Source organism: Lithobates pipiens, unplaced genomic scaffold (genome assembly GCF_037356315.1).
Source record: "Lithobates pipiens isolate NorthernLeopardFrog02 unplaced genomic scaffold, aLitPip1_a1.2 Scaffold_22, whole genome shotgun sequence".
Classification (NCBI taxonomy): Eukaryota; Metazoa; Chordata; class Amphibia; order Anura; family Ranidae; genus Lithobates; species Lithobates pipiens.
The window spans coordinates 36754180-36775943 of record NW_027507784.1 but is presented as its reverse complement, the minus strand read 5'-3'; the positions used below and the strand labels follow the sequence as shown (position 1 = coordinate 36775943).

The 21764-nt window shown below is 47.6% G+C and overlaps 1 protein-coding gene across 5 annotated transcripts in view; it reads left to right on the top strand.

Moving 5' to 3' along the window:
* The first annotated feature begins 2242 nt into the window (after positions 1–2242).
* LOC143923564 (pyrin domain-containing protein 1-like) overlaps positions 2243–21764 on the top strand; it is a 34184-nt gene continuing 14662 nt past the window's right edge. For 2 of the 5 annotated variants that reach the window (XM_077447331.1, XM_077447330.1), the window contains exon 1: positions 2243–2575. In XM_077447331.1, coding sequence (XP_077303457.1) covers positions 2299–2575 — 277 coding nt within the window. In that variant the 5' untranslated portion in view covers positions 2243–2298. Of the gene's footprint in view, positions 2576–11637; positions 11695–21764 lie in introns of all 5 variants that reach the window. The other 3 variants (XM_077447334.1, XM_077447333.1, XM_077447332.1) reach the window with 3 other exon arrangements.

Here is a 21764-nt window from a genome sequence, read left to right as displayed (position 1 = left end):
TCGCAGAGGGAGCAGAGGATGAGACATCTCCGGGAGGCCTCACAGAAAGGTCTGTGCAACGCATTCCCGAGACTGGGAGGTTACAAACTCCTGGTCCTGGACAACGTGTTGCTGAGGCATCGGTCAGAAGGAGCGGTGGAGAAGGTGGCCGTCTGACTGATGCTTTTAGACAATTTTTTAGTCCGCAGCCCCAAGGTATGATCGGTTCCAGCAACCATCGCCAGCGTCTGATTTACATGGTGCAGGAATACCTAGGGGCAAGGTCAGACTTGGACACCTTTCCCACCGAAAATCCTCTGGCTTACTGGGTCTTGAGGATGGATCACTGGCCAGAGCTTGCACAGTATGCAATTGAGCTACTGGCCTGTCCTGCATCCAGCGTTCTTTCGGAACGCACCTTCAGTGCTGCTGGTGGCTTTATTACTGATCACAGGGTGCGCCTGTCCACCGAATCAGTTGATCGACTGACCTTCATCAAGATGAATCAGTCTTGGATCACCCACAGCTACCAAGCACCTGAAGCTGATGTAACCGAATAATTTTTTGAAATATCACATCCCTTCAAGACTGCCTATGCTGATGCTGAGTGACTGTCCTGTTATGTTGATTGTCTATCCTCTTCCTCCTCCGCTGATATGTTGGAAGAACATTTCTGGTTCTGGGTGATGCCATCAGCCCAATTTTTCTGCCCCTGTTTAACAGGGGCGTTTAATTACAATTTTTGATGCAATGCTTTGCAGCAGGGCTAATTCCTGCAATAAAACGAGAGTATATGGGAGAGGTTGCAGTGTCGTGGCACCAGCACCAGTGCCTAAGGCCCAATTTTTCTGCCCCTGTTTAACAGGGACATGTAATTACAATTCTTGATATAATATTTCACAGGAGGGCCCGTTCCTGTGCCCACCCAGAGTAACTGTGAGGACTTATAGTGTTGTGGCACCAGCACCACAACCACCAAAGGTCAATTTTTCTACCACTGTTCAACAATGGCATGTAATTACAATTCTTGATATAATCGTTCACAGCAGGGCACTCCAGCGCCCACCAAGAGTCACTTTAAGGGCTTACAATGTTGTGGCAAAACCAACACCTTGTTCCGCCATTTCTGCAGAGCATATAGGGCAGGCCCCTACTTTCAAACATCCAACTTACAAACATCTCCTACTTGCAAAGGGAAGGAGACAACAGCAAGTGAGATGAAAAAAGATGGACGACAAAACAAATTATACAGGGGTGATAACCCTTCCCTATGTTTTCCAAAAAGCTTAAAAATAGTTTTTTTGACTGGAGCTACACTTTAAAAATGTACCAGTTGAAAATTACAAACAGATTCAACTTAACACAACAAACCTACACAGTCCCTGTCTTGTTTGCACCGCCTGTATACTGCTGTTCTGAGTATATAGGGCCTGGGGGCCACACGCATTTCCTTTTTTTAATATGGGTACGGGGTTCCCCTTAATATGCGTACAAGACCCAAAGGGACTGGTAATGGGCAGGGAGGGCTACCCATGCCATTTTTCTCAATGATTTTCAACCATATTGCAGGAACCAGATATAACATTAAAACCGCAAGCAGTTTTAAATGGTGTTATTTCCGTTAAATGTCATTTTGTGCAGGGACTGTTCTAAACACGGGAAACACGTGGCACTTCACAGGCATACTACAGACACCCCCCAGGCACCATATTTAAAGGAATATTTCACTTTTTTTTCCACTTTAATCGTCATTAAAATGAGTGCTCCCGCCAAAACAGCCATTTTTAAAAACATTTTATGCATTGACCCATGTCCCCTGGGGCAGGAGCCAGGTCCCCAAACCCTTTTTAGGACAGTATCTTGCATATTAGCCGTTAAAATTAGCACTTTTAATTTCAAATGTTCGAGTCCCATAGACTTCAATGGGGTTCTAAAGTTCGTATGAATTTGGGATCCGTTCGAAAGTTCTGGTGCAAACCGAACCGAGGGGTGTTCGGCTCATCCCTAGTTATAGGAAATGAACTGCCTGTATATTTCAGGTGGTAGTTGGAGGAAATAAGGTTTTGTGTCTTCTCCATCTACGAAGTTGGGTTATAGAGCCGCAGAGAAGATGTTCAACCAAATCTTCACTGCTGCAAAAAAAAAAACAAGCTGACCCCATCTGCCTCACATCTGCCTCACATCTGCCTCACATCTGCCTCATATCTGCCTTACACAAGGAAACTTTGTTCGAGGCGGGGGGGGGAACAAGTGAGTTAGTTTCAATTTCACGTAAAAACTTGCAGACTTATTTCCTTTGAAGGCTCCACATAGGGGAAGATGGCACGCACTGTAAAAGATGCCCTGCTCAGGGCCTTGGAGGATTTGAATGGAAGTAGCTTCAAGAGGTTCCGGAACAAGTTAATGGACTGGGACATCAAGGACGGCTTCGACACCATCCCCAGGAGCAAGCTAGAGAAGGCAGATACAGATGATGTCGTGCAGCTGATTGTGAGTTTCTACAAGGATTGCTATGGAGCGGAGCTGACGGTGGACGTTCTCAATGCCATTAATGAGAAGCAAGTGGCCTCAGACCTTAAGAAGGCTCTGGAGAATGGTAAGGCCATGGGCTTTAGATTCACTTGATATCACCATAACTTTTGACCATAGCTTTTTTTTTTTTTTAATAAAACTGGCCATACGCTGTTTGGATTTCAGCCAGTTCATGATTATTGGCTGAAATTGGCTTAGTGGGTAGATCCAGGGGGCAGACTGACCATTGGGCCACTTGGGCACTGCCCGAGGGCCCCTGGGCCACTAGGGGGGCCCCATCAGGGTTGCCAGCCTCAGTAAAACCAGGGACAGTATGTAAAAATCTGTGTTTTTTTTTACATCTGTCTCTGAAATGTCCCTTACCGACATCATTTTGGTCTAAAAATCCTGAGATTATAGCTGCCCCACCTCTCCACTACCTTCTCAGTCAATAGAAATATGTCTGTGTATACTGTGTGTGTATACTGTGTGTACATGTATGTGTATACTGTGTGTACATCTATGTGTATACTGTGTGTACATCTATGTGTATACTGTGTGTACATCTATGTGTATACTGTGTGTACATCTATGTGTATACTGTGTGATTGTATACTATGTGGTCCCATAATCTCCTATTGCCCGGGAGCCCCATGAGTTGTCAGTCCGCCCCCGGGGTAGATCTGTTGGCCCCCTTTGACTGAAAAATCAAAGCCCTTGTACACACGGTCGGAGATTCCGACGGAATGTGTCCGATTGGACCGTTTTGTCAGATATTCCGACTGTGTGTGCTCTACATCGGACTGTTTCCATCGGAGTATCCGACGGACCAAGTTTTCCAACTTGTTGGTAAAATTTTCTGACAAAATGCTCCAATCGGACATACTCCGATCATGTGTAGAGAATTCCGATTGGACAAAGTGCCACGCATGCTCAGATCAAATTCCTAGACCAAAGCTATTGGCTACTAGCCTGAACGTAGTCCCGTCGTAACGAAATAACGTCATCATGTTATGTACAATCGGATTTTCCAACAACTTGGTCTGACCGTGTGTATGCAACAGTTTCGGACAAAATCCGTCGGACAAAATCAGACGGATTTGGTTGTCGGAATCTCCGACCGTGTGTACAAGGGCAAAGGCGTTGGGTGGAAAAATTGATGAGAAAACAGCATCTACAATCCAATTATGCCAGCCATAGATCGTTCGAATCATGCATGGGCAGGCTGATTATACCCAAGTTGATTGATAGCTCAGCCTGTTGGATTTTTCATGTGACTGTTGCCAGTGGCTATAGCCGCTAGCAATAATCACTGTGTGTTCTCCCAGCCTGGATGGCTTCCTCCACCGGGAGAACACAATTCACAGTGAGTGTTGATGGTGGAATCACCCGTGGTTGCAGGAAAGAAAATTGCACTATCTATGGCTGGTTTCAGATGCAGCTTTTGTTCGGGTACTCTGACAGTCGCCATTGGCAGCAGTCAGAATACAATACTGCTACAGGGGGATTTGCTGTATAGCATGAATTAAGGAATCTATTATACACTATATTGTCAAAAGTATTGGGACACCTGCCTTTACACTCACATGAACTTTAATGGCACCCCAGTCTTAGTCTGTAGGGGTCAATATTGAGTTGGCCCCACCCTTTGCAGCTATAACAGCTTCAACTCTACTGGGAGGATGGTCCACAAGGTTTAGGAGTGTGTCTATGGGAATGTTTGACCATTCTTCCATAAGCACATTCGTGGGGTCAGGCACTGATGTTGGACAAGAAAGCCTGTCTCACAGTCTCTGCTCAAATTCACCCCAAAGGTGTTCTATCAAGTTGAGGTCAGGACCAGTCAAGTTCCTCCACCCCAAACTTGCTCATCCATGTCTTTATGGACCTTGCTTTGTGCACTGGTGTGCAGTCATGTTGGAACAAGAAGGGGCCGTCCCCAAACTGTTCCCACAAAGTTGGAAGCATGAAATTGTCCAAAATGTCTTGGTATGCTGACGCCTTAAGATTTCCCTTCACTGGAACTAAGGGGCCAAACCCAACCCCTGAAAAACAACCCCACACTGTAATCGCCCCTCCACCAAATGGTTTGGACCAGTGCACAAAGAAAGGTCCATAAAGACATGGATGAGCAAGTTTGGGGTGGAGGAACTTGACTGGTCCTGACCTCAACTTGATAGAACACCTTTGGGGTGAATTTGAGCAGAGACTGTGAGACAGGCTTTCTTGTCCAACATCAGTGCCTGACCCCACAAATGCGCTTATGGAAGAATGGTCAAACATTCCCATAGACACACTCCTAAACCTTGTGGATGGCCTTCCCAGAAGAGTTGAAGCTGTTATAACTGCAAAAAGAGGGGGGGGGGGGCAACTTAATATAGAACCCTACGGACTAAGACTGGGATGCCGTTAATGTTTATGTGTGTGTGTAAAGGCAGGTGTCCCAATACTTTTGACAAAATAAGGCATTCTGTTAGCTCCCATGCTGAATGAAAAATATCTAACCCCACCCCAAACCACCTCCACGCCCAAAAAACTCCAATCAAAAACAAAACACGATAAAATATCCAATAGTGTATGGCTAGCTTTAGGACTCTAACTATCATGGGCAATTTGCATATAGTGGAATGATAGTTGTGATTGGCATAGGTGCCAACATATACAGATCATTTCCAGGAGCACCCTGTGTTGCCGAAGCAGTGCAGCCTGCAATCTCTGGGAGATACAGCAACCAGTAATACTCTCCATATAACTATATTGGATAATAAGACACGTCTTAGCCCTTGTACACATGGTCGGATAATCTGTCGGATTGCGTTTTATCGGACCGTATCGTTGGATAATCCGACTGTGTGTGGTATGCATTGGACTGATTCCGTCTGAATCTTCGTCCGACCCAATTTTCCAACATGTTGGAAATATTTCCCGACCAACTGGTTCGATCGGACATACTCCGATCATGTGTAGAGAATTTTCATCGGACCAAGTGCCACGCATGCTCAGATCAAATTCCTACATCAAAGCTATTGGCTACTAGCCTGAATGTAGTCCCATCGTAACGAAATTACGTCATCACGTTCTGAAAGATCGGATTTTTCGCCAACTTGGCCCAACCGTGTGTATGCAACAGTTTCGGAGAAGATCCGATGGACAAAATCCGACAGGCAAAATCCGACGGATTTGGTTGTGGAAATCTCCGACCATGTGTACAGGGGCTAACATTCGTGAACCTCGCTGCTATTGCCTTTATTACGTAAAAAAAAGCTTCTTTTGTGCCCCTCTCTGATTTGGTTTCACTTTTTTAACTGGGGCCTGTGTTTCTCAGATTAAATGGCCAAGCCCTGACAACTGGCAGCCTCTAGGCAGATAAAGTGTTAATTTTTAAAGCATTTAGCTCTTATCCTTGCTCTATCTGTGAGAAAGTCTTCCAGTGATGAAACGCGTCGGTTGGCGGAGTGAGGCATGTGGCCAGGGTACATTCCTGTAGCAGTGGAGAATCTCTGCATGAACAGAGTCCAAGCTTTATATATCGGTGTGATTTTTGCACTGTCACAAGTAAATAGAATATATATCCTCGTTATAATACTAAAGTATTATTCTTATTGCATTGCTCTGAGTGGAATGTGTTGAAGGTTGAATGGCACAGAAAGAGACAGGATTGGAGGAAATGTCAGGAATGATCAACAATGGCAATGCTTTAGTGAGGGTGATATCGGAACATAAGAAAGATGATTATTCAGTTCATCTCTCACCCCCGTACACCTATCAGAAGCCAGAGCTATTTTTACACTTCTGCCATTGGCTTATTTTTTTTCGGCAATAACTTTGTCATAACTTAAAGTGTCACTAAACCCATAAACAGTAAAATCAGTCTGTATATGCAGTAAAGCATGCTTGTTATACTCACTGTGGAACCTAAGGGGTTAATCTTTTGAATTGTATAAAAAAGCTGTTTGATCCTGTCTTCTCTGATCCTCCCAAATCCATCTCCTGATAATACAGAGCCTTGGGGGCACTCTGCACATGCTCAGTTTGGTGTTTCTTGCTAGAGAGTTTTTTATTTTATTGTAAGGGTTCATGTGATCAGCACAGGGCCAATCAGCACTGTCCAGACCGATAATCAGGGGTCCTGCAGCCTCATAGGATGGCCAGAGGAGAATGAATACTCCTACAAGCTTTTACCAGACACTGATAGAAGTCACAAGACTGCTATATACTGCTGATGAGAAAAGGTATTTAGCAGTTTATATTTACAAAAATAATATAATTTCCATGTTCTGTGTACTGTGGGAGACCGGATATAGTGAATGCAGGCTCTTGGGTTTAGTAACACTTTAAGACACTGTGTGATCGACTTCAAAGTAAGGCCTCTTTCACACATATAATAGAAGAGAGAAGGGCCGGCAACTCCATGTCCAGAGCAAATGTAAATCGTTTTATTGGCACATGTAAAAAAGTACAAAAGGAGACGCGTTTCGTCACACCGTCTTGATCACTGCACACAATTAAAATGAGAAGCATACTATACATAGCAGGCTTTCTCAACCTTTTAGCCCTAGAGGAACCCCAAAAATAATTTTCATGTCTCGAGGAACCCTTACTAAAACCAAATCATCAGGGCTCAATAGGAACAATGCTCTTTATATTGGTGGTCAATAGGAAGAATGTCCCCCCATAAAGACTGCTAAAAAGATATTTGGTGTCATGCTGCTGGCTTTGCTAAGTGATGCTAAAGGTTAAACTCTGTAGGCATCATCAAATAGGTGGTTTATAAGCCACAGCTCAAGGAACCCCCTAGCAACCTTTGGAGGAACCCCAGGGCTCCACGGAACTCTGGTTGAGAATGGGCTGGGCTGTTTGTAAGGCAGGGCAAAAGGGGCAGCTGCCCTGGGCCCTGTCATTGTTATGGGGCCCAAAGCAGCTGCCACGTGCTTGCCAACTATCCTGGTTTAAATTCCCTCATCCCTTGGGGTTTTAGTCCTAGAGGAACCCCAAAAATAATTTTCATGTCTCGAGGAACCCTTACTAAAACCAAATCATCAGGGCTCAATAGGAACAATGCTCTTTATATTGGTGGTCAATAGGAAGAATGTCCCCCCATAAAGACCGCTAAAAATATATTTGGTGTCATGCTGCTGGCTTTGCTAAGTGATGCTAAAGGTTAAACTCTGTAGGCATCATCAAATAGGTGGTTTATAAGCCACAGCTCAAGGAACCCCCTAGCAACCTTTGGAGGAACCCCAGGGCTCCATGGAACCCTGGTTGAGAATGGGCTGGGCTGTTTGTAAGGCAGGGCAAAAGGGGCAGCTGCCCTGGGCCCTGTCATTGTTATGGGGCCCAAAGCAGCTGCCACGTGCTTGCCAACTATCCTGGTTTAAATTCCCTCATCCCTTGGGGTTTTAGTCCCGTGCTTTGCCCCAATATCTCAGTGTAAAGTGCTGCTAATAATGCTGCCCAGCTCTGCCCTATTGTGTACAGATGACTCACTATTAGACCCTGTGTTTACATGTAAATGACTGGCATTCATATGTAAATAGGAGCAGCCAGTGGCATTGATATGTATATCATGCCCCCCTGAGGCCATATCCTCAGTAATCTCTAGCAACCAATCAACAAGCAGAAATTATGTGCTGTAACCTCTAGCAACTAATCAGTGAGCCATAATGTGTGCTGTAACCTCTAGCAACCAGTCAGTGAGCGGTAATGATGCACTGTAACCTCTGGCAACCAATCGCAATTGCTGCCTGATCTGATTCAGTAAATGGATTTTGGATCTACCTGCTATTTATTGTATGTCTCAGAGCAGGTGGAGAGCAAAACTGCATGGGGGGCAAGAAAAGTTTTGCCCGGGGTCCAATCAATATTAAAGACGCCCGTGAGAATGGCTGATACATAGAGTACAAAAAAGGGGAGGAAAGGAACCCTACCCACCGAATGGGCAATAATTCAATTAAAGTGAAGAGTCCATTGAATTGTCCAAAAGGTGGGGGGTCTCTTTCACAGATATGCCTGGAGAAGGGGACAGTAAAAACAAGTAGTTGAGCTGTGGAAAACCATTTAACGTGGCACGTCGAGTTGACAAGCGGCAGATCCAGGCAAACATTAACCGTTCAAGTCAGTTGGGCGGTGCAACCGCGCTTGTGCTTTGTACTGAAAGTCCCATTTAAAATGACAATTCTGAGAAAAAATTTAAACAAATAAGCAGAAAACACGCATTCAGGAAGTGGCTGGATGTGTGCGGGAGGAAGTGGCTGCAGGGCTGAAGAACATATGCTACATATGCCCTGTGTATTTCAATTAACTGTTGATATGTAGCATGCCCGGTGTCCACAATGGGTTAAAGTATATCTAATGCCAATTTTTTTTTTTTTTTTTTTTTTAGCAGTGAATGATTAAAACCCCCAGCGGTGTCACTGCTATTTTCTGCTGCAACTCTGACGCTTCTTGTGTGAGCTTTCTGACTCCCGTGCTAATTGTACTATGAGTGAGGATCCCCCCCTTGATTAGGTCCTCCTTGTGGTCTTCCCCAGGGGCGGACTGACCATTTGGCCACTCGGGCACTGCCCGAGGGCCCCGGGCCACTAGGAGGCCCCATCAGGGTTGCCAGCCTCAGTAAAACCAGGGACAGTATGTAAAAATCTGTGTTTTTTTTCTACATCTGTCTCTGAAATGTCCCTTACTGACATCCTTTTGGTCTAAAAATCCTGAGATTATAGCTGCCCCACCTCTCCAGTACATTCTCAGCCAATAGAAACATGTCTGTGTATACTGTGTGTACATGTATGTGTAACCTGTGTGATTGTATACTGTGTGTGTATACTGTGTGTGTATACTGTGTGGTCCCATAATCTCCTATTGCCCGGGGGCCCCATGAGTTGTGAGTCCATCCCTGGTCTTGTACAATTCTCCCTTTTCATACCTCCCAACTTTCTAAATGGGAATGAGGGACACCTATTAGCAAAAGCATGAAGACGTAAGACACACCTCCTGCCACGCCCCCTTAAAGGAGAATTGTACAAAAAAAAAAAAGATTGGGTAAACCCACAAGTGTCTTTTACCACTACTATTCCTTTTTATTGGCTTTTTGTATTTACAAATGCAGCAATTTAGAGATTTGATGAAAGGTTTAGCGCTAGGGAAACACTTTTTTATAGATAAAAAGTACATTTTATATACATCTTTATGGATCAGACCAAAATGAGGGACAAATTAGGAGGAGAAAAGAGGGACAGAGGGACATTGCTCCAAATCAGGGACAGTCCCTCGAAATCAGGGGCAGTTGGGAGCTATGCCTTTCTACAAGCTCCCCAAGAAACCTTCTGCCCAGACCCCAGTAGCTGAAATATGTCTGATGACAGTAGACCCGGATTACTTCCCGGTTCAGCACATACCCATCTCAGTTCTGTTTCTTGGAATACAGGAATCGTATATAAACACACATTCGGGAAGTTGAATTGCAGCATTTAGAAAGTTCAGGAAGTGAATCTGACTTATGAAAAAAATTCTGACTTCAAGATCTAGAAATACACAGCTCCCAACCGTCCCTGATTTCTAGGAACTGTCCCTTATTTGGAACAAAGTCCCCCTGTCCCTCTTTGCTCCTCATTTGTCCCTCATTTTGGTCTCATCTATATAGTTGTATATAAAATGCACTACTTATCTATCAAAAAGTGTTTCCCAGCGCTAAACCTTTCATCAAATCTCCAAATTGCAGCATTTGTAAATACTCAGGCCGCGTACACACGCGGGGACTGTCTGCCGAAACTAAGTTCGTCAAACAGTCCGCTCAAACTTTTGAATGAACGAACACGCCCACACACGGCACTTTTTGAGCGGACAAATACGGCAAACCTTGTTCGTCGTACTAAGTCCGCGCAACTTTTGAAATGAATGGACTCGCCCACACACGAGGCAACAGTCCGCTCATTTCGAGCGCGTGTGCAGGTAGGCGGGGCCCGCGACGGAGACGTCGCGGGCTCCGCCGCCTGGAATGTACTTAAAGGGGAACCCCAACGCCGAAAAAAATCGGCGTGGGGGTCCCCCCAAAGTCCACAACAGATCCTTGTCCGAGCACGCTACCCGGCCGGCCAGGAAAGGGGGGCGAGCGAGCACGCCCCCCCTCCCGAGCCGTACCAGGCCGCGTGCCCTCAACATGGGGGGTGCCTTGGGGAAGGGGGGGCCGCGCGGCCCCCCCACCCCAAAGCACCTTGTCCCCATGTTGATGAGGACAAGGGCCTCTTCCCGACAACCCTGGCCGTTGGTTGATGGCACAGTGGCTGCAATTAATGGGCACAGTGGCTGCAATTGATGGGCACAGTGGCTGCAATTGATGGGCATAGTGGCTGCAATTGATGGGCACAGTGGCAGCATTTAATGGCACAGTGGCTGCAATTAATGGGCACAGTGGCTGCAATTGATAGCACAGTGGCTGCAATTAATGGGCACAGTGGCTGCATTTGATGGGCACAGTGGCTGCAATTGATGGCACAGTGGCTGCAATTAATGGGCACAGTGGCTGCAATTGATAGCACAGTGGCTGCAATTGATGGGCACAGTGGCTGCAATTGATGGGCACAGTGGCAGTATTTAATGGCACAGTGGCTGCAATTAATTGTCACAGTGGCTGCAATTGGTGGACACAGTGGCTGCAATTGATGGGCACAGTGGCAGCATTTAATGGCCCAGTGGCTGCAATTGATGGGCACAGTGGCTGCAATTGATGGGCACAGTGGCAGCATTTAATGGCCCAGTGGCTGCAATTGATGGGCACAGTGGCTGCAATTGATGGGCACAGTGACGGCATTTGATGGCACAGTGGCTGGATTTGATGGGCACAGTGATGCTGCAATTTATATATTTTTTTCAGAATTCTTCAGTTTGTTTGCGCCCCCTCCCCCAAATATTTTGAGCACCAGCTGCCACTGACTTTCCGTACCCAATGCAGCCAATCAGGTGTGAGGTTACTGTAGTCAGTTATCTTAACAGTGCAAAGATGACACATCATAAATCTTTACACTGCTGTAATGAATAAATAATGAACCATTTACATTTGTGTATTGAAAAGGTGGACAATTCTGCTGATAAAATAAGATAACATGTCAGTGTAAAGAGACTAATGCCTGTGCTTCTCTCTTATTTTCTTTTCAGTGAGAGGCTTAAGCTACCCAGAGATGCCCCAGTAGGAACCACAACCTACTTCAGAGGGTGAGTGATATAAGAGCAGGTCCTGTCACCAATTCTTCTGTAGAGGAGGCTTCTTTCCAAAGAGTAGACTAGCAGAAAGGTCCCTCAGGCCTGTCCATTTATAATGATTTAATGGGCTGAGTGTACGTTTGGTGACCAGATTCTCCTGGTCTTCAGCTGACATTTGCCCCTGGCCCTGTCCCCGGTGTAAAAGCCAGTACCTGTTTGATTGGAGTCCCCAAATGTTTGCGTGTTGACAGCCCCAGTCAGATAACTCTACGGTCAATGAGGTGGATGGTGTCATTCCACCAGGCAATATTTTGCATTGGCCAACATATAGTGAAGAAGTACAGAGGCGTGTTGGACCGCTCACTAGACCACTTTGCTTCTTATAGTAAGTCTCAACTTACTCACCACCCCTCACCGTTCACCATTAATCAGTTGGTCAAAGCAAACTGGCCGAATTGGCTGCAAATTTGGATTGGCACAAAGGATTAAGTTATCCCTATACGCCATTTCAACGTGCAATCAGTCTCTTCTCTGTCAGCCTTTAGAGAATTCCTGTGCAGAGCTTTTCTCTATTATGCTATAATGCGCTAATATGCGCCACATATTGGCACAATATGGCAGACTTAGCTGTCAAAGAAGCCCTCCAGTGCTACAATGCGACCAATCCAGGGGGTCCTGGGCACTTTAATTTTCTCCCTGGTCTTCCTTCCAGGTTCAGTCCATTCAGCCTCTCGAATAGCCAGGCCGCCATGGCGTTACTCCCAAGTATGCACCCAGGAGTCCCATCATGGGGGTTCAGATTGGCGCCCTAAATGTAATCTGAGCTGCACATGGGCAGCTAAGTGTACATGACGGCTGACAGGCAGGAGGAAGCTTTTATGATAAAAAAGACCGATATAGGGTTATTTACAAAAAAACGGAGCTTGTTATATCTTCAGCTTCCGCCCCCCCCCCCATGACTTTACCATTAAGATCAACAGCACGACCATTGGTCCCTCCACACATGCCGGGGTCCTGGGTGTAATCCTTGACTCTGACCTCTCCTTCAGCCCCCACATCCAATCACTGGCTAAATCCTGCCGCCTTCACCTCCGCAACATCTCCAGAATTCAACCCTTCCTGACTAATGACACCACAAAGCAACTCGCTCACTCCTTGATTATTTCCAGCCTTGACTACTGCAACTCTCTCCTAATGGTCCACCCTTGTGCAGGCTCCTCCCCCCTTCAGTCTCTTATGAATGCTGCTGCTAGATCAGTGATTCCCAACCAGGGCTCCGTGGAACCCCAGGGTTCCTCCAGAGGTTGCTAGGGGTTCCTTCAGCATTGGGAATTTCTGTCTCTCGGATAAGTTCCCACTGACACCATTGACCTTTTTAGCTATCTGTAAAGAGGTAATTCTTCCCAATGGCCACAAGTGTAAGGACCATTCTTCCCACTGACCATCACACTAATGTATCATGAGTTGTAGATTTCTAATTTTTAGCAGGGGTTCCCTGAGACCGGAGAACTATTTCAAGGGTTCCTCTTTGTTGAAAAGGTTGAGAAAGGCTGTGCTAGACTAATAAACCACACTAATCGATCCGTGACTGCTGCTCCTCTCTGCCAATCCCTTCACTGGTTTCCCCACATACAAGGCCATCTACAACATCTCCCCCAGCTACATCACCAACCTCATCTGCAGATATCGACCAAATCGTCCCCTCCGCTCCTCCCAGGACCTCCTGCTCTCTAGCTCCCTTGTTACCTCCTCCCATGCTCGCCTTCAGGACTTCTCCAGAGCCTCTCCCATCCTCTGGAACTCCCTGCCCCAGTCTGTCCGATCAGCCCCTACCCTGTCCACCTTTAGGAGACCCCTGAAAACTCACTTATTCAGGGAAGCCGATCCCACACCGACCTAACAACTGTCCCGAGCCACCCCCAACAAATCATTCCTCGCATCTATTACCTTTTGTACCACCACCCCCCTCCCTTTAGAATGTAAGCTCTACGAGCCGGGCCCTCCTGTGCCTTCTGTATTGTACTGTAATTATGCTGTGCCCCCTCTACATTGTAAAGTGTAGGGGTCAGCCCCTAGGATTACTGAACTATATTGCACTGTGTTCCATCTATAATATATACAGCCTGCTATTTCCAGTTTAGCCACAAGATGTCACTGTTGCTGCCCACCCTTCAGAGGAGAGGAAACAGGAAGTGGCAGAGAGAGAGAGAACTGTGAGGAGTGTGTGGGCAGCTGAGGAATTCCTGTGCGGAGCTGAGGAAAAGTCAAGTCTGCCCTGAGGAGAGGGAGACTTTGTGTGGATAAAGAGTCGCAGTATACAGCTAAAGATCGGGCACCTCGGGCAGAGAGAGAGAGCTGTGGTGATTTTGGGCCGCATCTGTGTTCATCCATCCGTCCCAGACGGGCAAGCTGCAGCACTAGGAACTGGACTTCACCTGCCTCATGAAGGAGGCCAAGACAAGGGACCCTCCAGCTGTCTAACAAACTGTGAGTGAGCACCGGTGCTGGATTGTGATAGGGAATAGTACAGTCCCTACTGAGATAGTACGTTGTAGAAACGTGTCCCGATAAGCGGGAATCAGGCAGGACATATTAGAAGAGGGTAGCCTGTATCACTGTGCATGTGTTGGCGGGAAAGCCATTTTGTGTACCACATTCCAGTTAGCCTTACTGTAAACTACTGTGAATTGTTAATACTGTTATCCTCCTCCTCCGGCCATTATATCTTACTGTTTAATAAAGCCGGTCTTTGTTTCAGCCTCCTTGTCTGCTGTCCCGTACTTGAAACCTGCATTGCGGTCTCCTATACCTCTGACCGCTACAAGTGGCGCTGCGAGCAGGGTACGGTTACAGAGATGGAGGCGGCTGAAGGCAACGTACCTGATGTTGATGTGAATGCCTTAGGTAATGGTGGAACCCCTACAAGGACCCTCCCTATGGGCATGCTTTTTAACTTGTTGCCAAAATTTGATGGCCAGAACATGTCACTGTCAGACTGGGTGACGAGATTACAGAGCGTTGCTAGAATTTACAATGTCAGCCCAGAGCTACAGGTGGAAATTGCTTTGGCTGCCCTGGAGGGTGAAGCGCGGAAAACTGTTTGCTTACAACCGGAAGCTACGCGCAGTACCTTGAAAGAGATTGTGCGCTTTCTAGAAGAAATATACGGTGAAACAGCTAGTGCGGGCCACCTCCGGGCAAAGTTCTTCTACCGGGTACAGCAGGAAAATGAAGGGGTCTCACAATATGCAACGGCTCTACAGGAAGTACTGGCTGAGATACAGAAAAAAGAGGCAGACGGGATAACCGCCATGGGATCCGCAGACCGGATACTGAGGGAACAATTGATCCTGGGACTCTACAGCTCTCACCTGAGACAAGCCCTACGGGAACGAGTCAGAGTGGACCCTACACTGAATTTTCGGCAAATATTGGCTGAGGCCGTGGAGCGAAGTAAAGAAGAAATTTATGCCTCTGGAGTGATACGGACCCAGACCGCCTCCCTCGGGGTTGCGAAGAATGAAGAGGTCCTGGTTAGAGTGGTGCAGGACCTACAAAGCTCCCTGGGTCTCATGCATGAGAAGTTGACGCAAATAGAGAGACGGATGGATTTGAGCTACCCCCCTGAGGTTGCATATCTGGGGCAACAACAACCTTATCAGACTGCCTCGATGGTTCCTGCACCAGAGCATCCTTACCCACGTATTCCCACCTACCGAGTCCCTCAATATCCTCCAGTGAGCTCGGCCAGTCCAGGCCTACGGGCGCCTCCCGCACACAGACAGAGAGAACAACGCAGAGAGGCTCAGTGCTGGCGGTGTGGAGAAAAAGGACACTTCGCTAGAGAATGCCGGAGGGACCTGCCTAGACGCCCAGAGCCGGCGTTAAACTTCAGGCCCCCGCAGTAATGAGGCGCACTGCGGGGGAGGTAGAGTGTCAGGCCACTCAGCACAGCTCCGAACACCTGGTTGCAGGATGTCCCACCATAAGAGCCGAGTTTGAAGGCATTCCAGTCAACTGTTTAGTGGACACCGGATCACAGGTAACGACCATGCCTGAGTCATATTTCAACCGTTACTTTCAAGCACTGGCCAAGCCAGAACAGGGGACATTGATCCGGGTCACAGCAGCTAACCAGCAACAAATCCCTGTCACAGGTGTCGTATGGATGAATGTACGTCTGTGTGGACAGGAAGTTGGAAAAAAAGGTATCCTGCTGGTCCCTGAAACCTTCAAAGAAGATGTACCGGTGATAATGGGCATGAATATCCTGCGAGAGTTGGATCAAATTATGTTCACTAAAAGGGGGCCGGGCTATTGGAAGAATGCCACTCCACACAAACCAACGCAAAAGGCATTTCAACGGTTAATCCGGTTTTGTGGGACACAGAAGAGTGTCCCAGTACATCAGTCTGTAGGAAATATTCGAGTGCCGGGAAGGGCTACCCTTACCCTCCCTCCTGATCGGGAGACTATACTGACTTTGCCCGTGGGAACCTCCCGCAACCTTGAAGGTATGGAGGTGATCATTGAGCCTGCAGGCCTGGGAGAGTTAGGTCAGGATGTCCTAGTGGCCCGGACACTGGCAGTAGTCCAAAATGGACGAGTACCCATAAGAGCTGTAAACGTTGGACAACGGGAAGTCTCTCTGGTGCCGGGAGTGGAACTGGCTCGCGTGTACCTACATCGGGGAGAAGTGCTGAGTCAGGGAGAAGTGACTCTAGCTCCGATAGGCAATTCTGCTTGGACCTTGGCAGTTACTGCAAAGCCTGCAGAGGCACCGACCCCAGAATGGAATGGGACAGTCATCTTGGAACAAATGGAGATAGATGTGAAAGCTCTAAGTCCGGATCATTTACGAGCAGTTGAAACCATGCTGTGGGAGAATCAAGCTGCGTTTGCCCGCAATGCCAATGACTTTGGTTGCACAGATGCTATCACACATGAGATACCGACGGGGGACACTCCCCCAAGCCGAGAGAGATATCGACAGATTCCACCCAAGTTGTATCAAGAGGTGAAGACATTGCTGAAACAGATGATCGATTCAGGAGTGGTTCGGGGTAGTCAAAGTCCCTGGGCAGCCCCAGTGGTGCTTGTCAAGAAGAAGGATGGCACCATTCGATTTTGTGTGGATTACCGGAGATTGAATGCGTGCACAGTGCGGGACTCATATCCTCTGCCTCGCATCGAAGAGTCCCTAACAGCCCTAGGGCGGGCTAAATACTTCTCCACCTTGGATTTAGCAAGTGGATACTGGCAGGTACCGGTGGCTGAACAAGACAAGGAAAAGACAGCATTCATACTTCCCATGGGTCTGTTTGAATTTAATAGGATGCCATTTGGGCTGTCTAATGCCCCAGGAACCTTTCAGAGGCTGATGGAAAAATGTCTGGGAGATCTAAATTTTGAAGCTACCCTGATATACTTGGATGATATTATAGTGTACTCTGCTACTTTTGAAGAACACTTGGCCCGATTAGGACAGGTACTTGAGCGACTGCGGGCCCATGGCCTGAAGATAAAGCCAAAGAAGTGTCATCTCTTCAAGAAGGAGATCGAGTACTTAGGCCATACGGTGTCCAAAGACGGGGTGCTGCCATCCCAAAATAAAGTGGCTGCCATTCAACAATGGCCGGAGCCTAGAACGCTGCGTGAGTTGAAGGCCTTCCTTGGTCTGACTGGTTACTACCGGCGGTTCATCAAAGACTATGCAAAGATAGCGGGCCCTCTGAATGAGATTTTGAGAGGAACTGCTGGGCAATCCAAGAGTCAAAGTGTTCCCTGGGGACAGAAGCAAGAGGAGGCCTTCCTGACCTTGAAAGAGGCTCTGACATCGGCCCCCATCTTGGCTTATGCTGATTTTGACAAACCATTCTTCTTATCTACTGACGGTAGTCTCTACGGACTCGGGGCAGTGTTGTCACAGATGCAGGACGGACACGAAAGAGTGATTGCCTATGCCAGTAGGTCCCTGCGGGATACGGAGCGAAACCCTCATAACTATAGTTCCTTCCGGCTAGAGCTCCTTGCCCTGGTGTGGGCCATGACAGAGAAGTTTGCCGGTTACCTTACAGGGGCTAAAATCTTTGTACGGACTGATAACAATCCCCTGGCCCATCTGGATACTGCTAGACTGGGAGCCCTGGAGCAACGTTGGGCAGCTCGCCTTGCAAAGTATGACTTCTCAATTCGCTATCGCTCTGCTACAGAGAATACCAATGCTGATGGTCTGTCGAGGGTTACTTTTGAAACTCCATTGGGAGAGCTTGATGAACAAAAGGAAGAGGATGAAATTCCAGACTTCCGCAAGTTTACACCTCCAGCAGTCGCAGCACAGACAAGCGGGGAGGCCCGGTCCCTGCCTAAGGCATTAGCAAGAACTAATGAGGAATGGGGGCGAATACAAGATGAAGACATTGGACTGCGACAGATAAAAGGTTGGGTGGCTCGGCAAAGAAAACCAGACAGAGAGGAAAGGGCTGATCTTGATGCTGAGATGAAGTCAATTCTACATCAATGGGACAGACTAGAGGTTCATGGAGCTGTTCTATACCGCAAGTGGCAGCAGCCTGCCGATCTGGAGGCAAGATGGCAGGTTGTCATACCAAGGAGTCTGGCACTAGAGATAGCCAGGGAAGCTCATGAATTTGGAGCTCATTTCGGGCCAGTCAAAACTTACCAGTGGCTGCAGCGTTATGTGTATTGTCCACGACTGGAGGTCGTAGTTGAAGAAGTCTGCCGACAGTGTAGAGTGTGTGAGCTTACTAAAAGCACAGAGCAGAGGGCACCCATACAGCCCATACAGACCAAGGAACCGCTGGAGGTATTGCTGATAGATTATCTCCTCGTGGGACAGTCAGCCAGAGGCCCACAATACTGCCTGGTCATGATTGACCACTTCTCCAAGTTTGCAGTGGTCACTCCAACTCGGGACCAGACGGCTGAGTCTGCAGCTCGGGCCATCTGTCAAGATTTCATCCGGGTCTATGGATGCCCGAAACGGATTCACTCAGATCAAGGAGCATGCTTTCAAGGGAAAGTGATGGAGGAGTTACACCGACTGTATGGCATTGGAAAATCCAGGACAACTCCATATCATCCCCAAGGGAATGGGGCCTGTGAGCGCTTTAATCGGACTTTGCTTCAGATGCTGAGAACCTTAGAGGAGGACAAAAAGACACACTGGCCAGACTATCTGCCTGAATTAGTCTGGGCCTACAATAATCGTGTCCACACTACCACCGGCTATACCCCATACATGCTACTGTTCGGTAGAGCCGGACGAGAAATTGTCGAATTGAATTTGGAACAGCCAGAAGATGTGATAGAGCGATCAACCACCTCATGGGTGAAAGAACACCGCAAGCGACTCCAGACCATCTGCCGGTTAGTAGGCCAGAGATTGCAAGAAAAGACTTATACTGACCGTCCTCCCATCCAAGAGATTCCGTTGCAACCTGGAGACCGGGTGCTGGTTCGAGAGAAACGGCCCAGAGGCAAGTTGAGTGAGCGTTGGGAGGTACAGCCGTACAAAGTGATCAAGAGAGTGTATCCCAATGGTCCAGTTTACGAAGTTCGTGTTGAGAATGGGGAGTCGGCTTCAAGGGTTCTACATAGGAATATGCTACGGCCATGTCGGTCAGAAGATCGGATACCTGCACAGAGGACACCACTCCCTGCCCCTTCCTCAGAATTTGTCATTTCCGATGGGAATAATATTGAAGACTGGTGGATTGTTCCTGACTCTGCACGTGATGAAGCCCCTGTTATAGAACCAGTACCAGCTCCAAGGGAGGAAGGACAAGTCCTAACAGAAAGACAAGACCTTCGGAGATCTAGTAGGTCTACTGCAGGGGTTCCACCAAACAGGTACAATGCTGATCAGTTTATTTGGTCTAACTGTATGTATTATGAACAATGTTGTGCTGCCGTTAAAGATTGATTTAACCCTTTTCTTCCCCATGGACTATATAGCAAGGCCGAGGACGGCCACCTTTAAGCGGGGAGGCATGTAGGGGTCAGCCCCTAGGATTACTGAACTATATTGCACTGTGTTCCATCTATAATATATACAGCCTGCTATTTCCAGTTTAGCCACAAGATGTCACTGTTGCTGCCCACCCTTCAGAGGAGAGGAAACAGGAAGTGGCAGAGAGAGAGAGAACTGTGAGGAGTGTGTGGGCAGCTGAGGAATTCCTGTGCGGAGCTGAGGAAAAGTCAAGTCTGCCCTGAGGAGAGGGAGACTTTGTGTGGATAAAGAGTCGCAGTATACAGCTAAAGATCGGGCACCTCGGGCAGAGAGAGAGAGCTGTGGTGATTTTGGGCCGCATCTGTGTTCATCCATCCGTCCCAGACGGGCAAGCTGCAGCACTAGGAACTGGACTTCACCTGCCTCATGAAGGAGGCCAAGACAAGGGACCCTCCAGCTGTCTAACAAACTGTGAGTGAGCACCGGTGCTGGATTGTGATAGGGAATAGTACAGTCCCTACTGAGATAGTACGTTGTAGAAACGTGTCCCGATAAGCGGGAATCAGGCAGGACATATTAGAAGAGGGTAGCCTGTATCACTGTGCATGTGTTGGCGGGAAAGCCATTTTGTGTACCACATTCCAGTTAGCCTTACTGTAAACTACTGTGAATTGTTAATACTGTTATCCTCCTCCTCCGGCCATTATATCTTACTGTTTAATAAAGCCGGTCTTTGTTTCAGCCTCCTTGTCTGCTGTCCCGTACTTGAAACCTGCATTGCGGTCTCCTATACCTCTGACCGCTACAAAAGCACTGCGTAAACTGTTGGCGCTATATAAATCGTGTATAATAATAATAAAACTGAAGTGTGCAAAATCTGGTGCAAGTTTGCATGGAAACCAAGCTAAAGTTAGAAGTTGATTGGCTACCATACACAACCGCACCAGATTCTGAGTGCTCCAGTTTTAGTAAATCTCCCCCATTCTGTCATAAGTTTTCAGAAAGTGGGTTTAACCACAACTTTTTTAGGTCCTCCTTGTGGTCTTCTTCCAAGTTAGTGATTCCGTTGGAAATACTTCTTCCAAGTTAGTGATTCCCAAAGTACATGGAAGCTAACATATTTGGAAAAAAGAGTCTGGCACCAAGCAACCTGTGTATTCATTTTAAAATAATTCCATTGATGTATTTTGGGTAGAATGATGCACTGATACAGAATTGAGTCTTCAATACTGTCTGCAACTTTGTCATGCAGATATGTCCTTGCCTGAAGACAAGCCATAACAAGCCTAGCTTGGCTTTTCCTACAGGGAATTCGCTGAAGGGGAACATGGTATAGTATTTATGGTCATTCCATCCTTGTGGGTGCTCCTCAAGACAATAAGGAAAGTTTATTTTGGCCAGTGATACTAGTACCTCTATTGAAAAGCCAAGCTGTGTAATGCTGATAGCAGTCTGAGCAGAATGGTGGGGGTGTTGGTGGAGGAAGGGGGGCTCCTTTCATCTCCCCTGGTGGAGATGTCTGCGACGTGGGGCTCAGGGGAGTCTTAAGCCTGTCTGGGGGGTTGTCCTCTTGGCTCTGAGGTGCCTTGGTCTCCCCCGAAAGCGGATTTTGCGGGGAGCCCCCAGATCCGGGGGACTGGGTGAGGGGGGTCCGGTCAGCTTCGGGAGCTCAGGAACCGGAGACACAACATGAGCAGGAGAGGGGGAGGAGCGGAGAGACTGTATTTAATAGCGAGAAGAGGAGAGAAGCAGTGGTGGCTGGTGGGTCCTCCGTCTCCTCAGGCTGTGCATTGTCCTCCGACCCTGCATCTCCTCCCAGGCCAATAGGATCCTTTTTCCTATCGGGAAATGGGTTTCAGGACCCACTTCCTGATTGGCAGGGAGGAAATTCAGTGTGAAAATAACGAATATTCATTCTCTATTATCACACAACTGGATGGGCTCAGAGCACCGTGCTCTCCTGCCCCAGCCCACCTTTTTTTGAAGCCTATTAGAACCTCAGGCTCTAATAACATGCTTCAAACCCCCCCCCCCCCTCATTGGAATCCATGTGCTATAGCCCTGCATGTAAATTAGGGGGCCCAGAAGCATTGGATGGTGGGGGGTGTGC